Genomic DNA, 22,564 nt, shown 5'->3' on the forward strand with positions numbered 1-22,564 from the left:
TAATGGGTAAATTACCTAAAATATACCTATATTTAGATGATTGTCAATTTATCATTTAAATTTTAAAAATAAATATTTAAGTTAAAATATAATTTAATAATTGATGTCATAAAAGTCAATAAAAAAGATTATATAAATAAAATCTAAATTTTAATTATTTATATATATATATATATATATATATATATATATATATATATATATATATATATATATATATATATATATATATATAAACTTGAAATTAGTGAAAAGTGATAATTATTTTCAACTGATTGGGCCACCTCCGGGTCACGAGACGAGTTAGGAGTTAAACAGCATTGGACCGGGTTCAATAAAGTCATGCATCGGGTGATGCCATATAAATTGGTTCCAATCGGTTTCTTGATTGCTTCTGATGAGAGTAAAACCCGTGTGGAGAAAATTTACAGGTTTTGAACAACTGACACACACAATTACAAACGCATGCACACACACACACACACACTGTCATTGAAGTAATCATCAATCAAATGGATGCTTCGAGCAGGCAGATCGATGAAGGAATAATATTCATGGAAGGTTGGCTGTATCTCATACGCTCCAATACTATCGGATTCAAATATTCACGCAAGCTTTACTACGTTCTTCAGAATCACCGTTTCATGAGCTTCAAATCTATCCCCCATTTTTGTAATCAGGTTTGTTCAATCCCTGTCGCTTTTTGTTTATTACTGTACTATGCATGTGGTTGGGTTTTCAATATTGATGTGTTCATTTCATACTACTTCAATTCTCCATCATTCATGTGCTGATTGCTACAACACGAATTTCTGTATACTTTTAAATCAAAGTCGATCACTGTGCGCCGACGCTTCTTCGCTTTTCTGGTCATTAAGTATTCGGGCAATTAATTTTGTTGTACTCGCGTACCAGTAGTTGCTCCATGATTCGCCCTTAGTATCCTTCTAAAAAAAGTATTCCCAGTTAATCTATGAAAATGTGTAATTTCAAACCTTATTTTACTTCAATAATAGGGAAAATAGCATTTTGGACGCAGTTAAGTTACAAAATCCCGGTGGAAGACGTTTCGCTGACGTACAAGAATTTGTAGAGTAGTTCCAAATTAGTTTTCAACTTTCAACATATTCTATTTGTGGTCTTTTTATGTCTATATATGGAGATAATAGATGGACGAAAACCGTATAAACAAATCCAACCTTGATTAGTGTGTCTGAGCTTTGTTCATGTTGTGTGATATCTCAAGAGTTAACATCCCATATAGTCCATAGAGAAAAATTAGCATTCGAGTATCTCAGTAAATGAATGATACCTAATGACACCACTAGGAATTTGGTTGCTTGTTTCAGGATCCAATTAGAAGTGCAGTTGTGGACTCAAGCATTCATGTAGTGGACAATGGGAGGAAATACATTCGAGGGAAGGTATCAAATAGTTTATGCATTTTAAACAAGCATTGTTAATTATTAATTACATAAAGCTATATATTGATGTTCCAAAGCTTCATAGTTTATGCCTAGCTCTTTGGTAATTTCTTATGGATTTCATCTTAGCCTACCCCAACTAGTTTGCTAACAACATGTCTTGTCTTTAGTTTATTACTTCTTACAAACTGCATCCTCATGCCTAATTCAGGTCTTCTTTGTTTTCACGCTTTGTGATACTTCAAACTATGATGCCCATATGAAGGTACATATTCCTTTCTCCTAATAAAAGTAAATTTAATTCATCTGAATCACGCGTTGTTAATTGTTACATCCAAACTTCCATAGTTAGGAGCAAGCAATCCAGAAGATGCTACAAGATGGATCAATTCTTTCCTGGAGTTATCTCATGAAAAGGTGAAAACTAATTAGCATTCAAAACATGCAACCAATTTCTATTGCTAATGACTCATTTGTTATAATCAATGTAGGTGAACCAGAATCCAGGAAACTTTTTGGGTTGTCACAGGTATGAACAACACTAGTAATATTATAGGTGCATTCAAAAACTGTCCTTAACATGACCACTTGTGATGTGCAGATCAAATTATTTTGGTAGAATGTGTGATAAGAATGATGTTGATGAAATCCTCTCTTTAGCTTCAATCATGGATCCTACAACTGCTGACATATACCAACCATCATACTGGACAATCTTTGGTTGTCACAATGGTAAACATCAAGCTAATGAAATGTGTACTCCATATGGCTAAATTTCATGCTTAAAACTTAAAAGTATGTTTTTTGCTTCAGGTCTCAGGTTATTTAAACAAGCAAGATATGATCAAGAAGATAATCATAAGGTTTGTAACTTCATATCATGTTCATTTTCTGATATTACCCCTCCATGTTAAAGGTGTTTTTTTTTTTTTTTTTTTTTCTGTATTCTAGAGAGGCAGCCATCCCGCTTTAGCAGCTGTTAGTGTGATGGAAGGAACCCCAGAGGTCATTTTCCAGATACTTATGTCTCTTGGTTCTTCAAGATCACAGTAAGGATAAAGATTACTTTTTTTTTTTTTTTTCTCAATTGTAATTTCTTTAAGCACTTTGAAGTGCCAATTCTTTTATTCATGCAGATGGGACTTCTGTTTTCAAAAGGGTAGTGTGATTGAAACCATTGATAGTCACACTGATATTATCCACAAGCAATTAGATGGTGATTGGTTGCCTTGGTATGACTTATGAAAAATGAATCACCGATAATGATTTTTATGAGTCCATTAAAATAACACCATTCATATTATATAATCTCCCTACTTTACAGGGATATGAAACGTAGAGATTTACTATTACATCGCTACTGGAGAAAGGAAGAAAATGGGACATACAGTTAGAATTTCTTTATTTAATGTCTTGCTTTTTTTTTTTTAATAATACTCTTTTCGCTTGGAGATAACATAACAGGTAAGGTCCTTTTCATGGTTGCAGTTATTCTTTATCATTCTGTGATTCACAATAAATGCCCCCCTAAAAAAGGCTTTATGAGAGCTTGTGTTAAATGTAAGCTGTGATGAGTTATTAGAATTATAGAAACATTGGTGGTAGTTATGGTTAGAAGTTAGAAGGATATTATTGTAATTTGTCCCAACTTGTTTTACAGGTGGAGGGTATGTGATCTCTCCTGTGAATCAGTATAAACAATCAGTTGTAAGACACATGCTTTCCATTGATTGGAAATTCTGGAGATCTTATCTACAAAAATCATCAGGTCAATGCATCACAATTCACATGCTTGGGAGACTTGCAGGTTGCTTCTTCACACAACTTTATTTATTTATTTTTTTAAAAAAATTCACTTCCATTTTTTTTACTGAATCACTACTCTATGTACATGTAGCATTGAGAGAGCTTCTTAAAACAAACTTATCCGATTACTTATTCACTGAGTTCACTTCACAAGAATTGAAGAAAGACAGTTTGATGCAGCATCATAATGAAGCTTCAAATGAGTCGGACCTTGTAAAAATGGATGATCATTATTCAGATGAATTTTTTGATTTTGATGATGAATCGGAATGTGACTACATAATCACTCTTCCAGAAGATCAAACTGGTAATCTGGCCCACAGTTGGTCATCACCAGAACCTTCTTTATTTCCAATCCGTGGAGAATCTTTTCTGGAAGACCGTAAAAAGGTAAAAATAATAATAATAATAATAATAATAATAATAATAATAATAATAAGTTTTTTTACCATTATTAAAACAGTAAAATTCATTGTGCATTTTTTTAGCAGATTACAGCAGAAAGTACATTGCTAAAAACTGTTGCTGTTGACTGGCTTAAATCAGACAAGCGTGAAGATCATCTTGCTATTCGCCCTGGGAACATTGTTCACAAATATGCAGTTGATGGTCGCCCAGAATTCTTCATTGTTATTAACTTTCAGGTAATTAATTATATATATATATATTTTTTTTATATAATTAGAAGTATTTAGTAATTACTAGCTATGATTTGATTGATTGTTGTGATTAATTAATTAATTAGGTCCCAGGTTCAACGCATTATAATCTTGCTTCCTACTTTATGGCAAGTAGCCCTATCAAGGATATACCCTTGCTTGAGAATTTTATAAAAGGAGACGATGCATTTAGGAATTCAAGATTTAAGATCATCCCTAATGTATCTAAGGTCAGTAAATCATGAGTATACTTGAATTCGTTTTACTTTTACTTTCCATAAAATTAATTTGCATGTGGTTTGTTGTTACTCCATTAATTACATGCATGAATGCAGGGACCATGGATTCTGAGGCATGCGATTCGTAGACCCACTCTGGTTGGTCAGATACTTAAAATCAACTACCTCCATGGCAACAACTACTTGGAGGTAAATTCAAAATTACCATAACTTTGTTAACTACTCTTAATTAATTAAATAATCACAGTGCATGATTGTTTTAAATTATGTTTTTATTTATTCAACATAAATTTGGAAAGTTGTTATATATAGATGGATGTGGATGTTGGCTCATCAGCATTGGCAAGGGGATTAGCTAGCAAGACTTTCAGTTGCTTCAGTAATTTGATAATCGAAATAGCGTTTGTTATACAGGTAGGTAAATAATTAATTAATAAAGCATCAAAAAAAAATTATCAAAGTTTTTGTAATAATTAATTTGTGGTTCCAGGCGAATACACGAGATGAGCTTCCAGAACATGTAGGGGGAGCATTTCGTCTAAGTCATCTTGATATGTGTAAAGCAATTTGGGCAAACCATACGACTTCTTAATAATTCATACACGTACACGCTACACACACATGATAACAATTGTGCATATAATAAATTGCAAATTAGATGATCTCGTGTAAAAAACTACACTTGACACTTGCTGTGTTTTGTACTTGTAAGATTACAAAATGGTAATTGGAATGAAATTTGGAGAGAAAACGTGCATACTTTAATTATTTCATATATAGACTATATATAGTTGGTTAGTTAGAGGTCATTTTCGTATGTCCAAATAAGATGTAATTCAATCATGTGTTCTCGGTTTCCAATGTGACAAAAAGGCGTCCTACTTAAATTACACACTAGACTTAGAGATCATCGGTGTATGTCAAATTACCACAGAGGTGGTGTGGTTGTGGTTTTATTTGAGATTGTTATACGTATGGTTTATATGAATTACTTGATTTGAAACAAGTTGTTCATGTTAGAGGTGAATAGGTGCCCATGTTTGGTTTGGCTTAATTTCTGTTTCTGCCAAACACATAAATCATACCAAAATTTTGGTTTCTAGCCCGAAATTTGTTATATTAGATCGGTTTTCAATATTTTTCTTTTCTCCGGTTGCATAAAGCAATAAAATCAATACTCGAATGCATGAATATTGTACACCCAAAATGTTAACTTGTGGTTTAAAAATACGTCGAAAGTATATATGTTGATTTGTAGTATAAATTTGCGTAAAAAGTAATAAAATGAGTTGTTGGTGATGTTGATTATGAGAGTTATTAAAGTCTCGGATTTAATTTTACGACGATCTCATGTTAGATGATTCAAGGATTTAAGTGGTCATATTTAAAGAATAAAGGGACTGAATGGAGTTTCGGAAATCTTGATAAATTTCTAAATGAGAGAGAGAGAGAGAGAGAGAGAGAGAGAGAGAGAGAGAGAGAGAGAGAGAGAGAGAGAGTCTATTTTTATTTACAGGAATATTTTATATAAAAGAAATAAATTGGAGTGTGGAAGTTTCCTTCAAACTTCAACATTGGATGATTTCTAGAATACCATTCTACACATGTGGTTTTAATTTGTCAAGAATGGGTGGTAGCATGTTTGTCAAGAATGGATGGTAGCATGTTTGTCAAGCTTGGATGGTAATAGACAATTGAATTCATACATTCATTTGCCTATAAAAGGAAATGAAACCAAGCTTATTAAAAATAACACACCTCAAATTACATCTTCATTTTTCTCTCATATTCATACAAATATATATTTGATATATTTGTTTTTCTTTCCTCTATCTCTGTACAACACTGAATATTATAGTAAATTGGTTCTCGGCTTCCTCCGCCCGTGGTTTTTCCCGATTTGGGTTTCCACGTAAATATCGCGTGTTTTTTTCTTTTTATCGTTCGATTTATTCTTGGTTGATTATTCAAATAGTTTTATATTCCGTTGAATCGCTATCGTGATATTTGGGTTTTATACTTCGATCTTGAAGTTATCGATTATTTATTGTAGTCGATTTGTCTACAATTGGTATCAGAGCTATCCGGGTTTTCCGATAACGATTCGTAAAAAACTATTTTCAACCATGTCATCGATGAAGTACGATATTCCTTTACTTGACAGAAACACAAGATTCCCTCTTTGGCAAGTAAAGATGAAAGATGTGTTGATCCAAATGGATCTCCACAAAGCACTATTAGGAATGGAGAAAATGCTGGCAACTTGGTCGACTGAGGAAAAGGAGATGAAAGATCTGAAGGCGTCGTCGCAGATCCGTCTGCATCTTTCTAACGACGTTCTCCAAGATGTGTTGAAAGAGACATCCGCAGCGGCTCTCTGGCTAAAACTCGAGCAGCTACTTATGACGAAAAGCTTGCCCAACAAGCTACACTTGAAGCAACGACTTTTTAACCTAAAGATGGGTGAAGGTAGTTCTTTGTCTGATCACCTCTCTACCTTTAAAGAGCTTGTAGGAAATCTGGAGAATATGGACGTCAAATACGAAGATGAAGACTTGGCGTTATTTTTATTATCTTCTCTCCCAGACTCCTACGATCACTTTCGTGACACCATTATCTATTCTCGGGATACTCTTGTCCTTGACGAGGTAATGACTGCTCTTGATTCAAAGGAAAAGATGAAGCAGATAGTTGGGAACAGTAGCAGCGATTCTAAAGCCGAAGGTCTCAACATCAGAGGGAGACCTAACGAGAGAGGTAGCTCTTCACAAAACCGGTCTAGATCTAAGTCCAAAGTCAATCGCAAGTATTGCAATTATTGCCACAAGAAGGGACATCTGATCGATGAATGTTTCAAGTTAAAGAACAAGGAGAAAGCAAAGGCAATCGCAAAGGAAAAAACAACCAATAACACCGTTGAAGCCGATGTTGCCGAAACTGGTTCCGATGGCGAGCTTCTATCCGTTTCAGACTACGGTTTAATGACCACGAGTGAGTGGGTACTTGATTCAGCGTGTACTTTTCATATGAGCTCCAACCGAAGCGTTTTTCATTCATATGAAAAAGTTAACGAAGGCCACGTTCTAATGGGTAACGACACTTCGTGTCGTATTATTGGACGGGGTACACTCAGGTTCCGCATATTCGATGGCGTTGTTCGAACGATTCAAGATGTGAAGCACGTATCCGGTCTTAGGCGAAATTTACTAAGTCTCGGTACTTTCGAGAAGAAAGGTTACGAGTTTGTTGGCAAAGACGGGAAACTCCATATTTTCAAGGAAGGTTCTGTGGTCATCCGAGGAGTTAGAAAATCCGCAAACCTTTACATTATGGATGGGCAAGTTATCTCCGGCGAAGTCTCGGTATGTTCTAAATCCCTCTCCAACGCTGATCGCTCTCGTCTATGGCACCTCAGGCTCGCTCACATGTCATACCATGGTATGAATGAACTAAGTCGAAGGGGGTTGCTCGGGGAGCACAAATCAATCGAACTTGAATTCTGTGAAGATTGTGTATTTGGAAAGCAGAAGCGAGTGAGTTTTATCGGTGGCAAACATACGACGAAAGGGCCACTTGACTACATACACTCTGATTTATGGGGCCAGCGAAGGTTACATCGAAAGGTGGAGCCTCTTATATGCTCACGATCATTGACGATTTCTCAAGAAAGGTATGGTCGTTCTTCTTGAAGTCAAAGGGAGAAGTATTCCAAACTTTTAGAGATTGGAAAGTATTGGTTGAAAAGCAATCAGGTTTTGAAGTGAAATACCTTCGTACTGATAATGGACTGGAATTTTGTTTTGAAGAATTTCAACTCCTATTGCCGTAGGGAAGGAATTACGAGGCATCGCACCGTAGTTCATACACCACAGCAGAACGGCGTAGCGGAACGTATGAACCGCACCATCATGGAGAAGGTCCGATGCATGTTATCTCATTCGAAGTTGCCGAAGTCTTTTTGGGCCGAGGCCGCTTCAACCGCATGCTACATTATCAACTGTTCCCCTTCTCGTGTTATTCAAAAGAAGACCCCATTTGAGCTTTGGTCCGGCCAACCTGCTGATTACACGAAATTGATTCCATTTGGATGTCCAACATATGCCCGAGTTGATAACGGTAAATTGGAACCGAGGGCAATTAAATGTGTCTTTCTCGGATATCCGACAGGTGTTAAAGGGTTCAAATTATGGAGCCCGGAGCTAAGCAAGGTTTTGACATCTAAAGATGTGACCTTCGATGAAAAAGCCATGCTTCATCCTGTCTCCAACATTCAGACCAGAGAAAATGAAAATTCGGAAAAAGACAAAGTTCGAGTGGAGGTGGAGTTTCCTTTAAATTCATCTTTCGAGGACCAGTCTCATGAAGGTGTCGAGGTTTCTCAACCCTCGAATAATCAACATTCCTCTTCTCATGAGCCAGCCGAAGCTCCAAGCCAACCTCACAGTCCCTCCATTGCAAGAGATAGACCTCGCAGACAGATTGTACCTCCAAAGAGATATGTTCAAGCCAATTCTGTCGCTTATGCACTTACAGTTGCCAATGAAGTTGAGTCTGTTCTGGAGCCCACAAGCTACAACGAGGCCATTCAATCCAAACATTCTAATAAGTGGATGGTTGCCATGCACGAGGAGATGGAATCTCTTCAGAAAAATGGCACATGGGATCTCGTTCCAGCTCCAAAGGGTAAGAAGACAGTTAAGTGCAAATGGGTCTACAAGTTGAAGGAGGCTATCCACCCTGGTGACAAACCAAGATATAAAGCTCGTTTGGTAGCCAAAGGCTACAGTCAAATCCCAGGTATCGATTATACCGACATTTTCTCTCCGGTTGTGAAACACACGTCAATACGTGTCTTGTTGGGATTAGTTGCCTCTCATGACTATGAATTAGAGCAACTTGATGTTACTACAACATTCTTAAATGGTGTGCTTGAGGAAGAGATATATATGCAACAACCTGAAGGTTTTGTAGCTCCTGGCAAGGAAAGCTACGTGTGCAAATTGAAGAAGTCTCTTTATGGCCTCAAGCAATCTCCTCGACAATGGTATAAAAGGTTTGACTCATTTATGACCAGTCACAAGCTGAAAAGGTGCACCTACGACAGCTGCGTTTACTACAAAAAGTGTGACGATGGTTCAATGGTCTATCTACTTTTATACGTGGATGACATGTTAATTGCAACGAAGAATATAAAGGAGATTCAAAAGATAAAAGACCAGTTGAATGCTGAGTTCGATATGAAGGACTTGGGTGCTGCCAAGAAAATTCTAGGAATGGAAATAGTGCGAGACCGTAGTGCAAGAACTCTATACCTTTCTCAACAAAGCTACATTGAGAAGGTTCTGCACCGTTTCAATATGCATGACGCAAAAGAAGTCAACACTCCTTTCGCAGCCCACTTCAAGCTATCATCCGCCTTAAGTCCTACCACCGAAGAAGATATAGCATACATGGCAAAGGTACCATACTCCAGCGCTGTAGGATCTCTTATGTATGCTATGATTTGTACACGTCCAGATTTGTCATATACGGTAAGCATGGTGAGCAGATACACGGCGAATCCAGGAAAGGAGCATTGGGTTGCTGTTAAATGGATTTTTCGCTACTTGCGAGGTACTTCCTCTTTATGTCTGCGGTTTGGAAAAACCGATAATGGAGTACTTGGTTATGTGGATTCCGATTATGCAAAGGACTTGGATAAAAGACGATCGATTACAGGGTACGTGTTTACTTTGGGTGATTGCGTAGTTAGCTGGAAAGCGCAGTTACAATCTACTGTAGCGTTATCCACCACTGAAGCCGAATACATGGCTGCTACGGAAGCAGTGAAGGAAGCCCTCTGGTTGAAACGGTTGATAGGTGAGCTTTCAAACAAGTTATCTGTTAACACTGTTTTTTGTGACAATCAAAGTGCAATATTTCTGACGAAGGATCAAATGTTCCATGATCGAACGAAGCATATTGATGTTCGTTATCACTTCATCAGAGATGTTATTGCTAAAGGCGATATTACAGTAAACAAGATCAGCACCAATGATAATCCTGCTGATATGTTCACTAAAAGTCTTCCAATAGCCAAATTCAAAGCATGTTTGGATTTGGTGGGTGTTTCAGATCGCATTTGAGCCTGATAGGCTCGTGGTGGAGGAAGTATATTTACTTTTCAAAATCAATTTTTTTCTCATATGGTGTTTGCAGATTCTTATAGAGATTTGGAGTATGATGAGCTGTTGATAAATTGTTTTGCATGATCATTGTGCAAGTTAAAGTTTTTTCATCCTGTCTCATTTGAAGTCAAGGTGGAGATTGTGGAAGTTTCCTTCAAACTTCAACATTGGATGATTTCTAGAATACCATTCTACACATGTGGTTTTAATTTGTCAAGAATGGGTGGTAGCATGTTTGTCAAGAATGGATGGTAGCATGTTTGTCAAGCTTGGATGGTAATAGACAATTGAATTCATACATTCATTTGCCTATAAAAGGAAATGAAACCAAGCTTATTAAAAATAACACACCTCAAATTACATCTTCATTTTTCTCTTATATTCATACAAATATATATTTGATATATTTGTTTTTCTTCCTCTATCTCTGTAAACACTGAATATTATAGTAAATTGGTTCTCGGCTTCCTCCGCCCGTGGTTTTTCCCGATTTGAGTTTCCACGTAAATATCGCGTGTTTTTTTCTTTTTATCGTTCGATTTATTCTTGGTTGATTATTCAAATAGTTTTATATTCCGTTGAATCGCTATCGTGATATTTGAGTTTTATACTTCGATTTTGAAGTTATCGATTATTTATTGTAGTCGATTTGTCTACATGGAGTGGTGTTAATTGTAGAAGTTTTAAAGTTTAGAGGTGAGATTTATTTTTTAAAGACAACAAACAAGGTATTTAAAGACCAAAGGACTATTGGCTCTGTGAAGAGTTAATTTTGCTGTGGAGACTTAAAACTAGTGCAGTATGTGCGTGTATAAACCGTTGTAAAAAAATATGTATTTAAAGCTTAAAAGTTTTAGAATTTTTGAAAAAAAATTAATAATAAAATAAATCAATACGAAAACATATTAAAATAGTTATATTAATAATACAATATAGATAATTGGGAAAAAGAAACTATGTTAAACATTAATTTGAAAATATGAAAGTTAGGGTTAAAATCTGTCAACTGCCTAAATTAGAGTCATGGACTAAAATGATAAGAATTTGTAACCGGCAATTTTTTTTTTCAAAAATACACTAAAAATGTTAAATTACTCAATTTCCCTTTTTCTTTTTATAAATCCACAGGTTTTAAATTGTTAATATCTAAGACGGCATGTATTAAATGTTATCTAAACTATAAATGGTTTCCTCAAAAACTCTGTAAAAGATCTTATACGATGATGCTCTTAGACATACGTTAAGCGAATCAGCCTCTGATTTTGTTTCCGCCCTTGCGCAACGGTGCCGCTGTCGATTTACGGAGAGTGAGAATCTGCAATGTTTATGTTGTGCGTTTGTCTTTCAGACTATCGAGATTAATCTGAATGCTATTCGGGACCCACAGTGATCTTGAGATTTCTCCGGTGGAGTCCCGAGATTCAAGGGAGTTTGTGAACACAGGTAATCAGCAATATATTTTGTATACATTTTGATTGAAACGGAAAACCACACTTCACAGAAACCCTCGCTTTCTGTATCTACTTGTCCTCTTTAGTTGACCTATTATACAAGATTTTGTTGAGAATCAAGAAACTGCAAAACTTTATATGGGTATTTGAAGTTTGAGGTTATTATTATTATTAATAATACTATATAATCTGTTCCAGTTGTTCGATTATTCCTCTTGTTGATTGGATCGAAGTTGGGTTTTGTGAATCTAGTGAATGGATCATGCTCTGAGATTAGCTCTCTTGCTGGTGCTTCTTGCCAAAGGTATATACTATATATAGCTGTTCTTAAAAAACTTATATTCAGTGTGATTTGCATTGAAGTATGTGTAGATAATGCATTTAATTATAATTGTTCCATTGGTACTCAGTTTATCCATCTTCTAGTGCATATGAGTTTGAGCATTGCGAAAATACTGTGAAGCAATGGGCGTCTTCATCTCTTCACTCCACCAATATCAAAGATGGGCACATTCTCAAGGATTTGTTGTTCTTCCTCCATGTCCCAAGAACAGGAGGGCGAACTTACTTTTATTGGTAAATCTTTCAACTTTCTGCAGCAAAGACTTATATATATATATATATATATATATATATATATATATATATATATAAAGTACACAAACATTACAGCTTTACAGATGACTTTATGGTTTTACCTCTCCTATACACTTCACAGTTTTTTGAAGAAACTGTACTCTAACTCTCTAGAATGCCCACGATCTTATGATAAACTTCGGTTTGATCCTCGGTATGTATTGTAAACTTCTTGATTTTTTCCTTTTGTAATCTTTATGCTTGTTATTAAGTTGTGTAGTTTCATGTTTTTTGTGCAGCAAACAGAATTGCAAGTTGTTTGCAACTCATGATGACTATAGCATCATGTCCAAACTCCCCAGAGAGAAAAGTTCAGTAGTAACCATACTTAGAAACCCCATTGATCGTGTTTTTAGTGCTTATGAGTTCTCTATAGAGGTAGCAGCTAGGTTTTTGGTGCATCCTAACTTAACATCAGCTACAAAAATGTCTGGAAATTTGGGTTCAAAGAAAAGTGTTATAAGCACACTCGATATTTGGCCATGGAAGTATTTAGTTCCATGGATGCGAGAGGAACTATTTTCTCGGGTATGTAATCTGTTATGTTTATTGATACAAATTTCCTTATTTTGTTGATTGGGGTATAAATGTCAAAATCTATTTATTTGATCAAAATGAACAGCGAGATGCTAGAAGGAGAAAGGGTCCACCAAATTCTTATGGGGATGACTCATATAATATGGAGGAAATTGTTACACCATTACATGAATTCATCAATCATCCTGTAGCTCTGGATCTTGTTCATAATGGTGCCACTTTCCAGGTATAAGTAACCCTTTATGTACAAATTGATATATAATAAAACGAGTCAAACTGATTCATGTTTCAATATAAAGACAACAACTTTATTGCATTTGCCTCTTTTTAGGCGAACATTTTCTAATATAAATGTCTTTTTTTTTTTTTTTTTGTTATAGCTAAGTGTTATTGGTGATAGATTGCAGGTTTGACAAACAATTCTAATACATGGAAGGTGCATGATGTACGCCACTGTGTAATGACTTATCAAACTCTTGGAAACTATGTGCTTCAAGTTGCAAAGGTATAATAACTAAAAGGTCTTGAAACAAGTTTATAAAAAAATTTCAAGTTTAATTTATTCATGTTAAGGGGGGTGTGTATTTGATCAGAGAAGGTTGGATGATATGCTATATGTTGGACTTACTGAGGAACACAAAGAATCTGCTACAATGTTTGCAAACTTTGTTGGTGCACAAGTCATTTCACAGTTAGTCGGGACTGAAACTGTAAATTATAATAAATTAGGTATCATATCTAATTACATAGTACTTGTTTATTTCTAAATCATGAAAAGATCAAAACCATATTATTCTTGTGATGCAGAACAGGGTTCTTTGGTTTCTAAAACTGGATTTCATACTTCTCATAATCAGGTGATAGTGGATGAACATATGAGAACATCAGAATAATCTTTTATAAACTTGTGCTAACAATGTCTTGATTTGCATGATTAACAGGGTAAAAATACATCAATCATTGAAGAACAAAATGAAAATGTATCCGCTTAATTCTTTTCACATTATTTCAACACTCTAATTTATTTATTTTATATGTTGATTAAGGGAAGTTTATGTACTGATTATTAGATGACTGTGGGAAAACTTATGGAAACTTATGAAACTTGTGTTTCTAAATTAAGATCGACTCAGTCAAAAAGGCGTATGAATTCTTTTAGAAGGATCTTTCCTGCAAACTTTACAAAGGAGGTATATTTCTACAATTGTTTTCAATAAATAATCAAATGGTTTTTTCTTTCTTTTTGTGAATTGATCTTGTGAATCTTGACATTTTCAGGCTCGAAGACATGTTCCTGAAGAAGTTCTCAAGCAAATCACCTTGTTGAACAGTTTAGATGTTGAACTGTATAAACATGCAGGGATTATTTTTGAAAAACAGCATCAAAAGTTGCTTGATTCTTCCATGCCTGTAAGTTTTCCATCTGTTTTTAGGAACTTTCAATTCCATTACATAATGGAATGTTCAATCATTTCTGTTATTACTCACAGGAGAGGTGGCAGATGATGAATAGTAAAAGCTACATTGGTAATGCATGGGAAGTCGTTTACTTGTCTGTCTTCATATTCTTAGTGTTGTTTATTTTCCTTTATGTAAAAGCAAAAAGAAGAATATCAAAACTTAAGATATAGACATGATTAATTATAATTTATAATGATAGGGGGGAACTAGGAGTTGTTAGAATACAGATGCTTAGAGATGTTGGACACTAACAGTAACACCCCATTATGTACACTTGTATGTTGTCTTGATGTATTTATTTGGCCTTGTATTTCCATGTTAATGGCTCTTTCTTGCTAAAGTCAGTAAGGTTGTTTCTTTTTGTCTTAATGGGCTTAATAGGTTAAGCATTTAATCTTGGCAGCTAGCTATATATTGTTGTTTCGTTTAAACTTAATCTAGACATAATGACTTAATGGGTTAAGCAATAAAACCAGGCTTAATGTATTGAGATACCAATCTTTTACCTATATGTGCTTTTTTTTTTTTTTTTTCTATCTTACAACTTTTTTACATTAAATATAGTGAATATTGTGAATACTGTTGGTTAGAATGTAAGTAAATTAGTTATTTATTTTGTTTGGATCCAAGATGGATTGGAAGTTGGGAATTGGGATGAGAGATTGATGTTGGAAATTACGAAAATAACATGTTATTGTTTGTCAAAAGATATTTTATCAACATATGGGTTTTTACTTTTTAGTACACAAGGTTGACGTAACTATTACTACTATAAATATTTTGTAAAATTGATGATGTAATAATATCCTAAAATTATCTTTCAAAACAAATCTTCGCGCTCTATAATATGAGAGCAGGGTCTTTTAAGCTGTAAAATTTGTTTTAAATAAGTTTTTTCCATCTAAACATTCTTATTATAGAATAATTTTTTTGGTAATATACCTTTAATTTCAGTATAAATAAAATACCATTCGAATTTTCAAGATCTTTTTACTTATCCAAACATTTGCATAAACTAGTTAAGTTTATGATAAACAGATATTTTGATTTTAGTATCTAATTATATAACGTTAAAATAATTATATATGAAAAATGACTAAAGAGTTTTACTAAGTTTATTGATTATTGAGTTAGTTATAAACTTTTTGAAAACATCCATCTAAATAAAAAGTTATTAGTGGGTGTTTGGAAGTGTTCTTTAAAATGACTTATTAGCTTATTGGTTTTTCAAAAAACCAATAAGTTAAAAAGGTATGCGGAGACAAAGAAAAACCTTTTCTAGAAAGCTAGGAATTTCTGATTTTTTTAAAAAGCCAATAAGCAATCCCAAACATACTCTTAGTTACATATTTTATATTAAAAAATGGTAAGCTAATTATTATCTAGTAGCCCATATTAATTCGTCTTAAAATCCTTATATATTACATGGTTACACTACACTTTTGGTACATTGTAAAAGTTATTTGGTTTCTTTTTGGGATTAATATATGAATATAATTTAATTTGTAACCAAAAGTAATACGTTATCATTTTATTTTAACATTAAACAATCACATACTTTTATATTTAACAAAAACCAATACCAAACTTTTATATTTACTTCAACTTGAAAACTTACTTTACCCAAAAATAGAATATATGTTTCCTAAACAAAAACATTAATAATTGTACTTCTAATTTTAACCAAAAAACATGTACAAAAAACTTTATCCTCAAACAGTAATGAACTTTTATTTTAACCTAAAACAACCCACTAAAAAGAAACTAAATGAGGTCCAGGAACAACATGCCGAAAGCAAAATAATCATCTTTGGAAATTAACAGATTTGAATCAGATTATATTATCCTTGAGAAATAATAGTCTATGGGATTAATAATTATTTGATCAGCCGATTCCATGGAGAAGAGAGAATTTATTATAGTTGCGATGAGTTAATGATTATTTGATCGGCCGATTCGCGATTACAATCAATAAAGCACATGGATTAACAATTCTAAATATAGGTATTTATTTTCTAGAATCGGTTTCTCGCATGACCAACTTTATGTGACATTATCCAGAGGAATAACATGTGTCAATACAAAAGTATTAGTGAACTCTGACAAACAATTCAACGACAACGAAGTCTATACATCAAATGTGGTGCATACAGAAATGTTCTACGATTAATAATGCACAATCAGTCATGTATTCATGTATATTTGTAAAGAATCCTAATTTTTCATTTTTATTGATTTCGTTTCTGTTAGCATGAGCCTTATTGATAATTGTTTAGATGTAATAAACTATTTGCACAAAAGAACTAATTGTCTCTATAAATTAATTTATGAAAAAAACTATTTATACTCGTCAACGACTAATATATAAAAAGGTACGTTCATAATTTTAATAGATCTCCAATCATAATCATGTAATTGTTCACTAACAATAGTTACAAAATACTTGAAATCTATTTTACACCAATCAAATATTATTGTTAATATCAAAATTAATGTTATAAATCATTTTTACGTTCTAGAGTAAATTACAAATTTCATTCTCATTGGTATAGTTGTTTGGGATAGAGTATAAAAAGAAATTTAGGATAGAGTATAAAAAGAAATTTTGAGTCGATTTTGGTCCATAATTCTTACACCTTAGCTTGAGTTGTTTATTTGTTAAAATATCAATTTTCTATATTTCTATATTTTTATATTATTACACATCCATGAGTGGGCAATAGAGTGAGTTTTAACCCGATCCGATCCAAACACTTATGAATTATATGGGTTTAAAGCATAGTTTTTAATCTGTTTACTCATTAACAATCCGTAACGCTGACCATTTTTATTAAAAGGGTCGATTATAGATCACCACCGATCCGCTCCGTTTATAACCCGCCCCATGTAAATTTTAGAATTATATATTTATATTTTATATTGCCTAAAGTTTACTTTTAATTCCAATCGAAATTCCAAAGATAAAAGCCCAAAGACTAAATTGTTTTTATGTAAGACTCGACTTCTAGACTTCCAGTTTTTTACCAAGAATCATAATGTCATTTCATTTATATTTCATCAAACAATCACCAATTTCATTTATAAATCAATAAATTCATTTATCAACCGGAAGAAAGTTTGCAATCGTTATTCTCTATCAATACAATCGAAGGTCAAAAACTAATCGGAAGTTACTACAATAATGATTTTAATTCCAATCAAAAGTCATCGAGTGCGTAATATGTTTTCTAAATCAACATATGTTTTTTTAATATATATTATTTTAAGATTTAAGTAAAATTTGTTTGATTATTTAAGAAACCTACGAGTTACGGAGCGGGTTTGGATCGGATTTTAAAATTTGTTAAAAGGGTTTGGATCAAGGTCGATTTCGCTCCAAACTCGTCTCATTGTCATGCCTATCCATGAGTCCCCCTCTCGCATCTCCTTCTATCTTCGTCTTCGTTCCTCGTCTATCAAAAATAAGCATAGTCTAAGTCAATCACAACATGCACTTTCATTTCCCAAAGCATATGCACCCCATGTTCTTCTCCTCCTCTACAACATGTGAAACATATGATCGTATGGTCAATAAGGAGTTTGTACATTCATGATAAGTCCAATCAAGATTTCTTCTATCTTCATTGGCAAAAAAAATTCAAATCTGGATTTTTATAAAAAATTATTATGTAATTCTCTTTCTTTCAAACACATAATCTACCCAATTCTTTTTATACTTGATTGATCAGTCCCCTCCCCCCTTCCTCAAACTAGAGGCGGTTTGAGAGTTATTGCCATTAAGGGTTCGTTTGTGGGTTGGATAAGATGAGAATGATACTTTAATTTTCAATTTGGGTGATGAGATTTTCTTTGTAACAACTTGTGTGGTGGAATATCTGAGATCTTTTTGTTGACAATCAAAGAAAGTTTATTTGAAGTCCGTTGTAAACCGACGATTCCCTATCAAAAAATTCCCAACTACAACGGGATTGGATGGTGGTGGTACCCATGATAAGGAGGGAGGGTGATTGATGGGTATGGGTTTGGAACCATGGGATCCATTTCATAATAATCAATAAACAATAAAATTAATAAGTGGGACGCAAAATGTACATGAGTTCAGTGCATTAAAATTGAACAGTATAATAGCGAAGAACCAAGTTCAAAATAAAATAAAATTTATGTCAATCGACATTTATTTTGGAACAATATCAAGAAACGCTACACTAAATAAATCAAATTTGTAATTTACTCAAAATTTTGTGAAGTGGAATAATCGAAGATGCATTAATAATTGGAGGGGGTAATGTGGGGTGTCGGTGAATTACAAGCAACGCGGGACCCGATCCATGAAGTGGGGGCGATGCATGTGATGGTGGACCCCTTTTTGTTGTAATGTAATTAATCCCTTCACATTTACTCCCCTATTTTTTCCTTTTATCACCTACATCCCCCACCACCATATGGTCCCATGCACCATCACCCCTATTAACTCCTTCCATTTCTCATTTCCCCCTTTCCTCTTTGCCCTAATCTTACCACTCTTCTCTTCCAATTTCTCCTACAAATTACACCATCTTTCCAATTGTTTATGTTTTTTCGACCTAAAACTCTCTGAGCTTTTGCTATGGTAAGAGGATTCGCCATGGAGTCACAGGTCAGTTTTCTTCTTCTGTCGCCATTGTTATATGAATATGAGATCTCAATCGATTAGATTCAGGTTTCTGTTGTCTTGATTTCCGTGAAAAGTGTGCTCAGTCGCTTGTTTAGGTTTCTGTGAAATGTAGGAAGAAAGTAGGTGTTGTTTTGGTTCTGTTTTTAGGGTTTTGCTTTTTTGTTGTTTCTCCGTCGCAGACGGAGGCCATAGCTTTCGTGCTTTTTAGGGTAAGTTTGATGAGCCGTATCCAGTTTCCCTTATGCTGCCATTACGATGTCGTTTTGCTTTTTGGAGTAGAAAGTTGAAAATATACTGTTATAGAAACTTACTCATTTTTCATTGCCTATTTGCTCTTCATGTTTAATTCTTAATTAACCAATTACATTTTCACCGATCAATTATTGTAAAAAAAGTGTGATTTTTTTTTTTCCTTTCTGATTTTACCATCAGATTTGTTTCAATTTTTATTTATATTCAGGATTCTGTAAAGCATATTTCTTTTTATATAGAAAAAATCTCGGGTTATATTAAAAAAAAATCTTTTTGTAATTTTAAAACGTAGCAATAAATAATTCGACTTTTATTCTTATTTTATAAATCCATCTGTCACAAGAAAGTCACATGTGACTGTTTGATTCAGAAATATTATTTTGGTTCATGTTTAAAAATATCATAACGGCAGTTGAAGTTTGAACATTAAATAACAATAATCTGGATCCATAAAATAAAAAGAATGTTTTTTTTTTTTAATTTTAATATAGATCATGGAGATCTCTCTGTCCCATTACACTTACACATTGTGTTCGCACGAACTTTCAGAAAAGTCCAAGATCCATCAATCTCCAAATCTTCGATCACGTATTACCACTTCCAAAATTTCTTCTTTCCGATTATAATAACGAAAAATGTTCACTTTTATGTTCCAGGATAAGAGAATGTGCAAGACCGAATCTGCGTTTTCTGGTGTGAGCGTTGATTATAATCAAAATCAAAATCAAAATCATCGAGTGTACGATGAGGATTGTTTTGGTGACATACTGAACATGTTTGATTTCCCGATGGAGGGTTTGGAAGGCGATGGATTTGCAGAGGATTGGGCCTCTAAACTCGGCCCTATACCTTCTGAAGTCTTCAAAGAACTCGGTGTCAGCAATACATTCGTCCCTTCCACAGATTTGCCCTTTGAGTATCCCGTGCTTGTAAGTTTAATTTCCCCTCTTAAGTTTCAATACATTTCATAATCAGTCCTTCTAAAATCATAAAATGATAAAATTCCTTGTTTTGCAGAATAATAGAGCTTTGCATTCTCAACCAAAAGAAGCCTTTGAAGCACCAAGCCCGAATTCAGTCCTGGAAAATCGGTCTTCCAGCTCAAACAGTAAACCCATCTCCTTAGGAATCGAGCATTCCATTCCGGTTAGATCTCGAAGCAAACGATTCCGACCCACCACCAATCCATGGTTGCTGTCACCTCTGATATCCAAAGAAAGGAAGAGAAAAACAGCATCCGAGATTCCGGTTTTCATAAAAAGATCAAATGTCACGGGAAACGGAATCAAGAAATGTGCTCATTGTGAGATAACAAAAACCCCACAATGGAGGGAGGGACCGATGGGCCCCAAAACACTTTGCAATGCGTGTGGGGTCCGGTATCGGTCCGGCCGCCTCTTCCCGGAGTACCGCCCTGCCGCCAGTCCGACATTTGTTCCGGCACTGCACTCCAATTCTCACAGGAAGGTGATAGAGATGAGGAGTAAGACTGTTGAGTAAGAGTGTAACAGAAGCATATCAAGGTAAGAGGCTTTTCTTGTTTTTTTTTGTTTTTTTTAAAGTTTTTGAGTCGTAATGGTATGATGTTGATGTACAAAGATGAAAGGAAACAAGGACTCACCCACACCCGTTTTGGGGGTAAATCGGTAATTAGTAGTAGGGTTTAAATCTAGCATATGTTTGGAGGTAAATTAGGTTACAGTTTTGAGTTGTTTAGGAGTAGTTTAAGTAAGTTGATGTGAGATGTAAAGTATTTGTGTTAGATTATCCAACTGTTGACATTTGTGTTTTTTGTTGTGCTAGCTACAACTTTTTTTTTTTTTTTTTTTTTTTTTTTTAATTTTTAAATCACAACACTGTTTCTGTTTGAAATGTGCTTAATTATGTGTTTTGTGTCAACTTATTTGGGTTTTTTTTTATTCAAATTTATTTGTGAATATTGCAAATGATCATCACGTTTAACTCAAAGTAAAAATATACAGTTTTATGTGTTTAACTCGTTAAACCCGTTGTGTCAGAAAAAGAACAACCGCTGACTTTATGAGATCTTTTTCTTGCGATTGTGTTCTCCCTAATGCATTTTTTAAAAGTAATTATATTTTTGCTATTTGCGGTTAACACCACACCTCCTGGTGTGTGGTGAGATCCCCGTGCAGGAAGAAAACACCGCACTCTTTCTCTTTTTCCAGGCTTTATATCATTGTACAATTCACGTTTTCAAGACATTAACTATAAAATTTAAGTTTGTAATATTTTGAACCATATTATAAAATAAACATATATCATATCCATATTATTTACTAGCAACTACTAGGGCTTTTCGTTTAAATAAGCTTAAACATGGTTGTTGATTTATTATTACAATTTAACGTTATGATTGATTAATTTAAAAATTATTTATTTATTGTAATTTAAATCAGACAATGTAATTTTTTCTAATAAAATAACTAAAAACCAATTATTTGGAAAAATGATTATAATAAAAACTTTTTTTTAACATTTTTTATTTAATTTGGTTTGTCGTTCTACATTTATAATATTTGAATATCTTTAATTATTTAGAAAAATAGTATTTCAATATATTTTTTAAGTTTATTTTATATTTTCATTTATGTTTTGAATTTAATATAATATTTAAATTAACAAATAAGTGTATTGTAATAACTTTAAAAGTATACAAATAATAATATAATATTTTGCATTTAATAACATATTTCAAATTAATAGATTAATTATATTAAGTTGGAAATTGAAAAGTCCTTGAGGTTTTAAATGCAAAATATATTTTTTTTATAATATAGTTAGATATTATGATGTGATATATCTCATTGTTGTATATTTTAAGACCGATGCATCATTTTTTTTACATCATGGGTCATATCATTCTCCTTGCCACTTGATTTTTGCTGGGAAATGTTTAGCATACATTTTAATTTTAAGCGACGAACGGTCATATGACTGTCACATTCTCTTCATTGGTGTTGAAATGTGTTGTCATCTTCACAACAAGAAATATGGTGTTAAGGGGGGTGGTGTTCTCTGGCGTGGCTATAGCATGGAGGAGTGTCATCTCAGCCTCTACATGACGTTTTGGAGTTGTACCCACCAGCCTAAAAGGAGTGAGATGTAACGGTTTTCTATCGGTTATGGGATGAGGGGAATGTAAGATGATGATGATATAAAATTAAAAAAAAATAGTGAAAACTAAGAAAGTACATGAATTAGCCTTAGTAAGCTGAAAGATATTAATAACCAAAAAATACACTTATTGTAACATC

General features: G+C 33.8%; 3 protein-coding genes across 6 annotated transcripts; all 3 read left to right on the forward strand.

Annotated features, from left to right (window-relative positions):
* The first annotated feature begins 403 nt into the window (after positions 1-403).
* Positions 404-4,879, forward strand: LOC145160738 (protein ENHANCED DISEASE RESISTANCE 2-like). Of its 3 annotated transcripts, none has more exons than XM_079080043.1 (18): positions 404-680; positions 1,350-1,424; positions 1,636-1,689; positions 1,773-1,841; positions 1,916-1,953; positions 2,026-2,156; positions 2,238-2,287; positions 2,376-2,473; positions 2,561-2,656; positions 2,749-2,813; positions 2,913-2,984; positions 3,085-3,231; positions 3,322-3,620; positions 3,719-3,874; positions 3,976-4,119; positions 4,225-4,317; positions 4,441-4,542; positions 4,619-4,879. In XM_079080043.1, exons 1-18 carry the CDS (start codon positions 513-515, stop codon positions 4,718-4,720), a joined length of 1,959 nt encoding a protein of 652 aa, XP_078936169.1. In that variant the 5' UTR covers positions 404-512; the 3' UTR covers positions 4,721-4,879. The 3 variants fall into 3 exon arrangements, 2 of the variants coding, with proteins under 2 accessions (XP_078936169.1, XP_078936170.1); XM_079080044.1 differs by having other exon boundaries at positions 3,722-3,874; XR_013738215.1 differs by lacking the exons at positions 4,441-4,542; positions 4,619-4,879 and having other exon boundaries at positions 3,983-4,119.
* Positions 4,880-11,450: 6,571 nt separating this feature from the next.
* LOC145160739 (protein-tyrosine sulfotransferase-like) lies at positions 11,451-14,720 on the forward strand. 2 transcript variants are annotated; one of them, XM_079080045.1, is made up of 13 exons: positions 11,451-11,738; positions 11,945-12,050; positions 12,173-12,322; positions 12,465-12,536; positions 12,622-12,910; positions 13,005-13,145; positions 13,320-13,424; positions 13,513-13,648; positions 13,727-13,776; positions 13,861-13,899; positions 13,990-14,109; positions 14,198-14,329; positions 14,410-14,720. In XM_079080045.1, the coding sequence occupies exons 1-13, from the start codon at positions 11,663-11,665 to the stop codon at positions 14,548-14,550; spliced, it is 1,557 nt and encodes a 518-aa protein (XP_078936171.1). In that variant the 5' UTR covers positions 11,451-11,662; the 3' UTR covers positions 14,551-14,720. The 2 variants fall into 2 exon arrangements, with proteins under 2 accessions (XP_078936171.1, XP_078936173.1); XM_079080047.1 differs by having other exon boundaries at positions 11,452-11,738; positions 12,157-12,322.
* A 4,096-nt stretch (positions 14,721-18,816) lies between these two features.
* On the forward strand, positions 18,817-21,078 carry LOC145160741 (GATA transcription factor 11-like). The gene is made up of 3 exons (XM_079080048.1): positions 18,817-19,016; positions 19,943-20,215; positions 20,304-21,078. The coding sequence occupies exons 1-3, from the start codon at positions 18,987-18,989 to the stop codon at positions 20,784-20,786; spliced, it is 786 nt and encodes a 261-aa protein (XP_078936174.1). The 5' UTR covers positions 18,817-18,986; the 3' UTR covers positions 20,787-21,078.
* The last annotated feature ends 1,486 nt before the right edge of the window (positions 21,079-22,564 follow it).

The sequence above is a fragment of the Lactuca virosa genome, chromosome 2 (genome assembly GCF_052849685.1).
Source record: "Lactuca virosa cultivar CGN04683 chromosome 2, Lactuca_virosa_CGN04683_v6, whole genome shotgun sequence".
Lineage (NCBI taxonomy): Eukaryota > Viridiplantae > Streptophyta > Magnoliopsida > Asterales > Asteraceae > Lactuca > Lactuca virosa.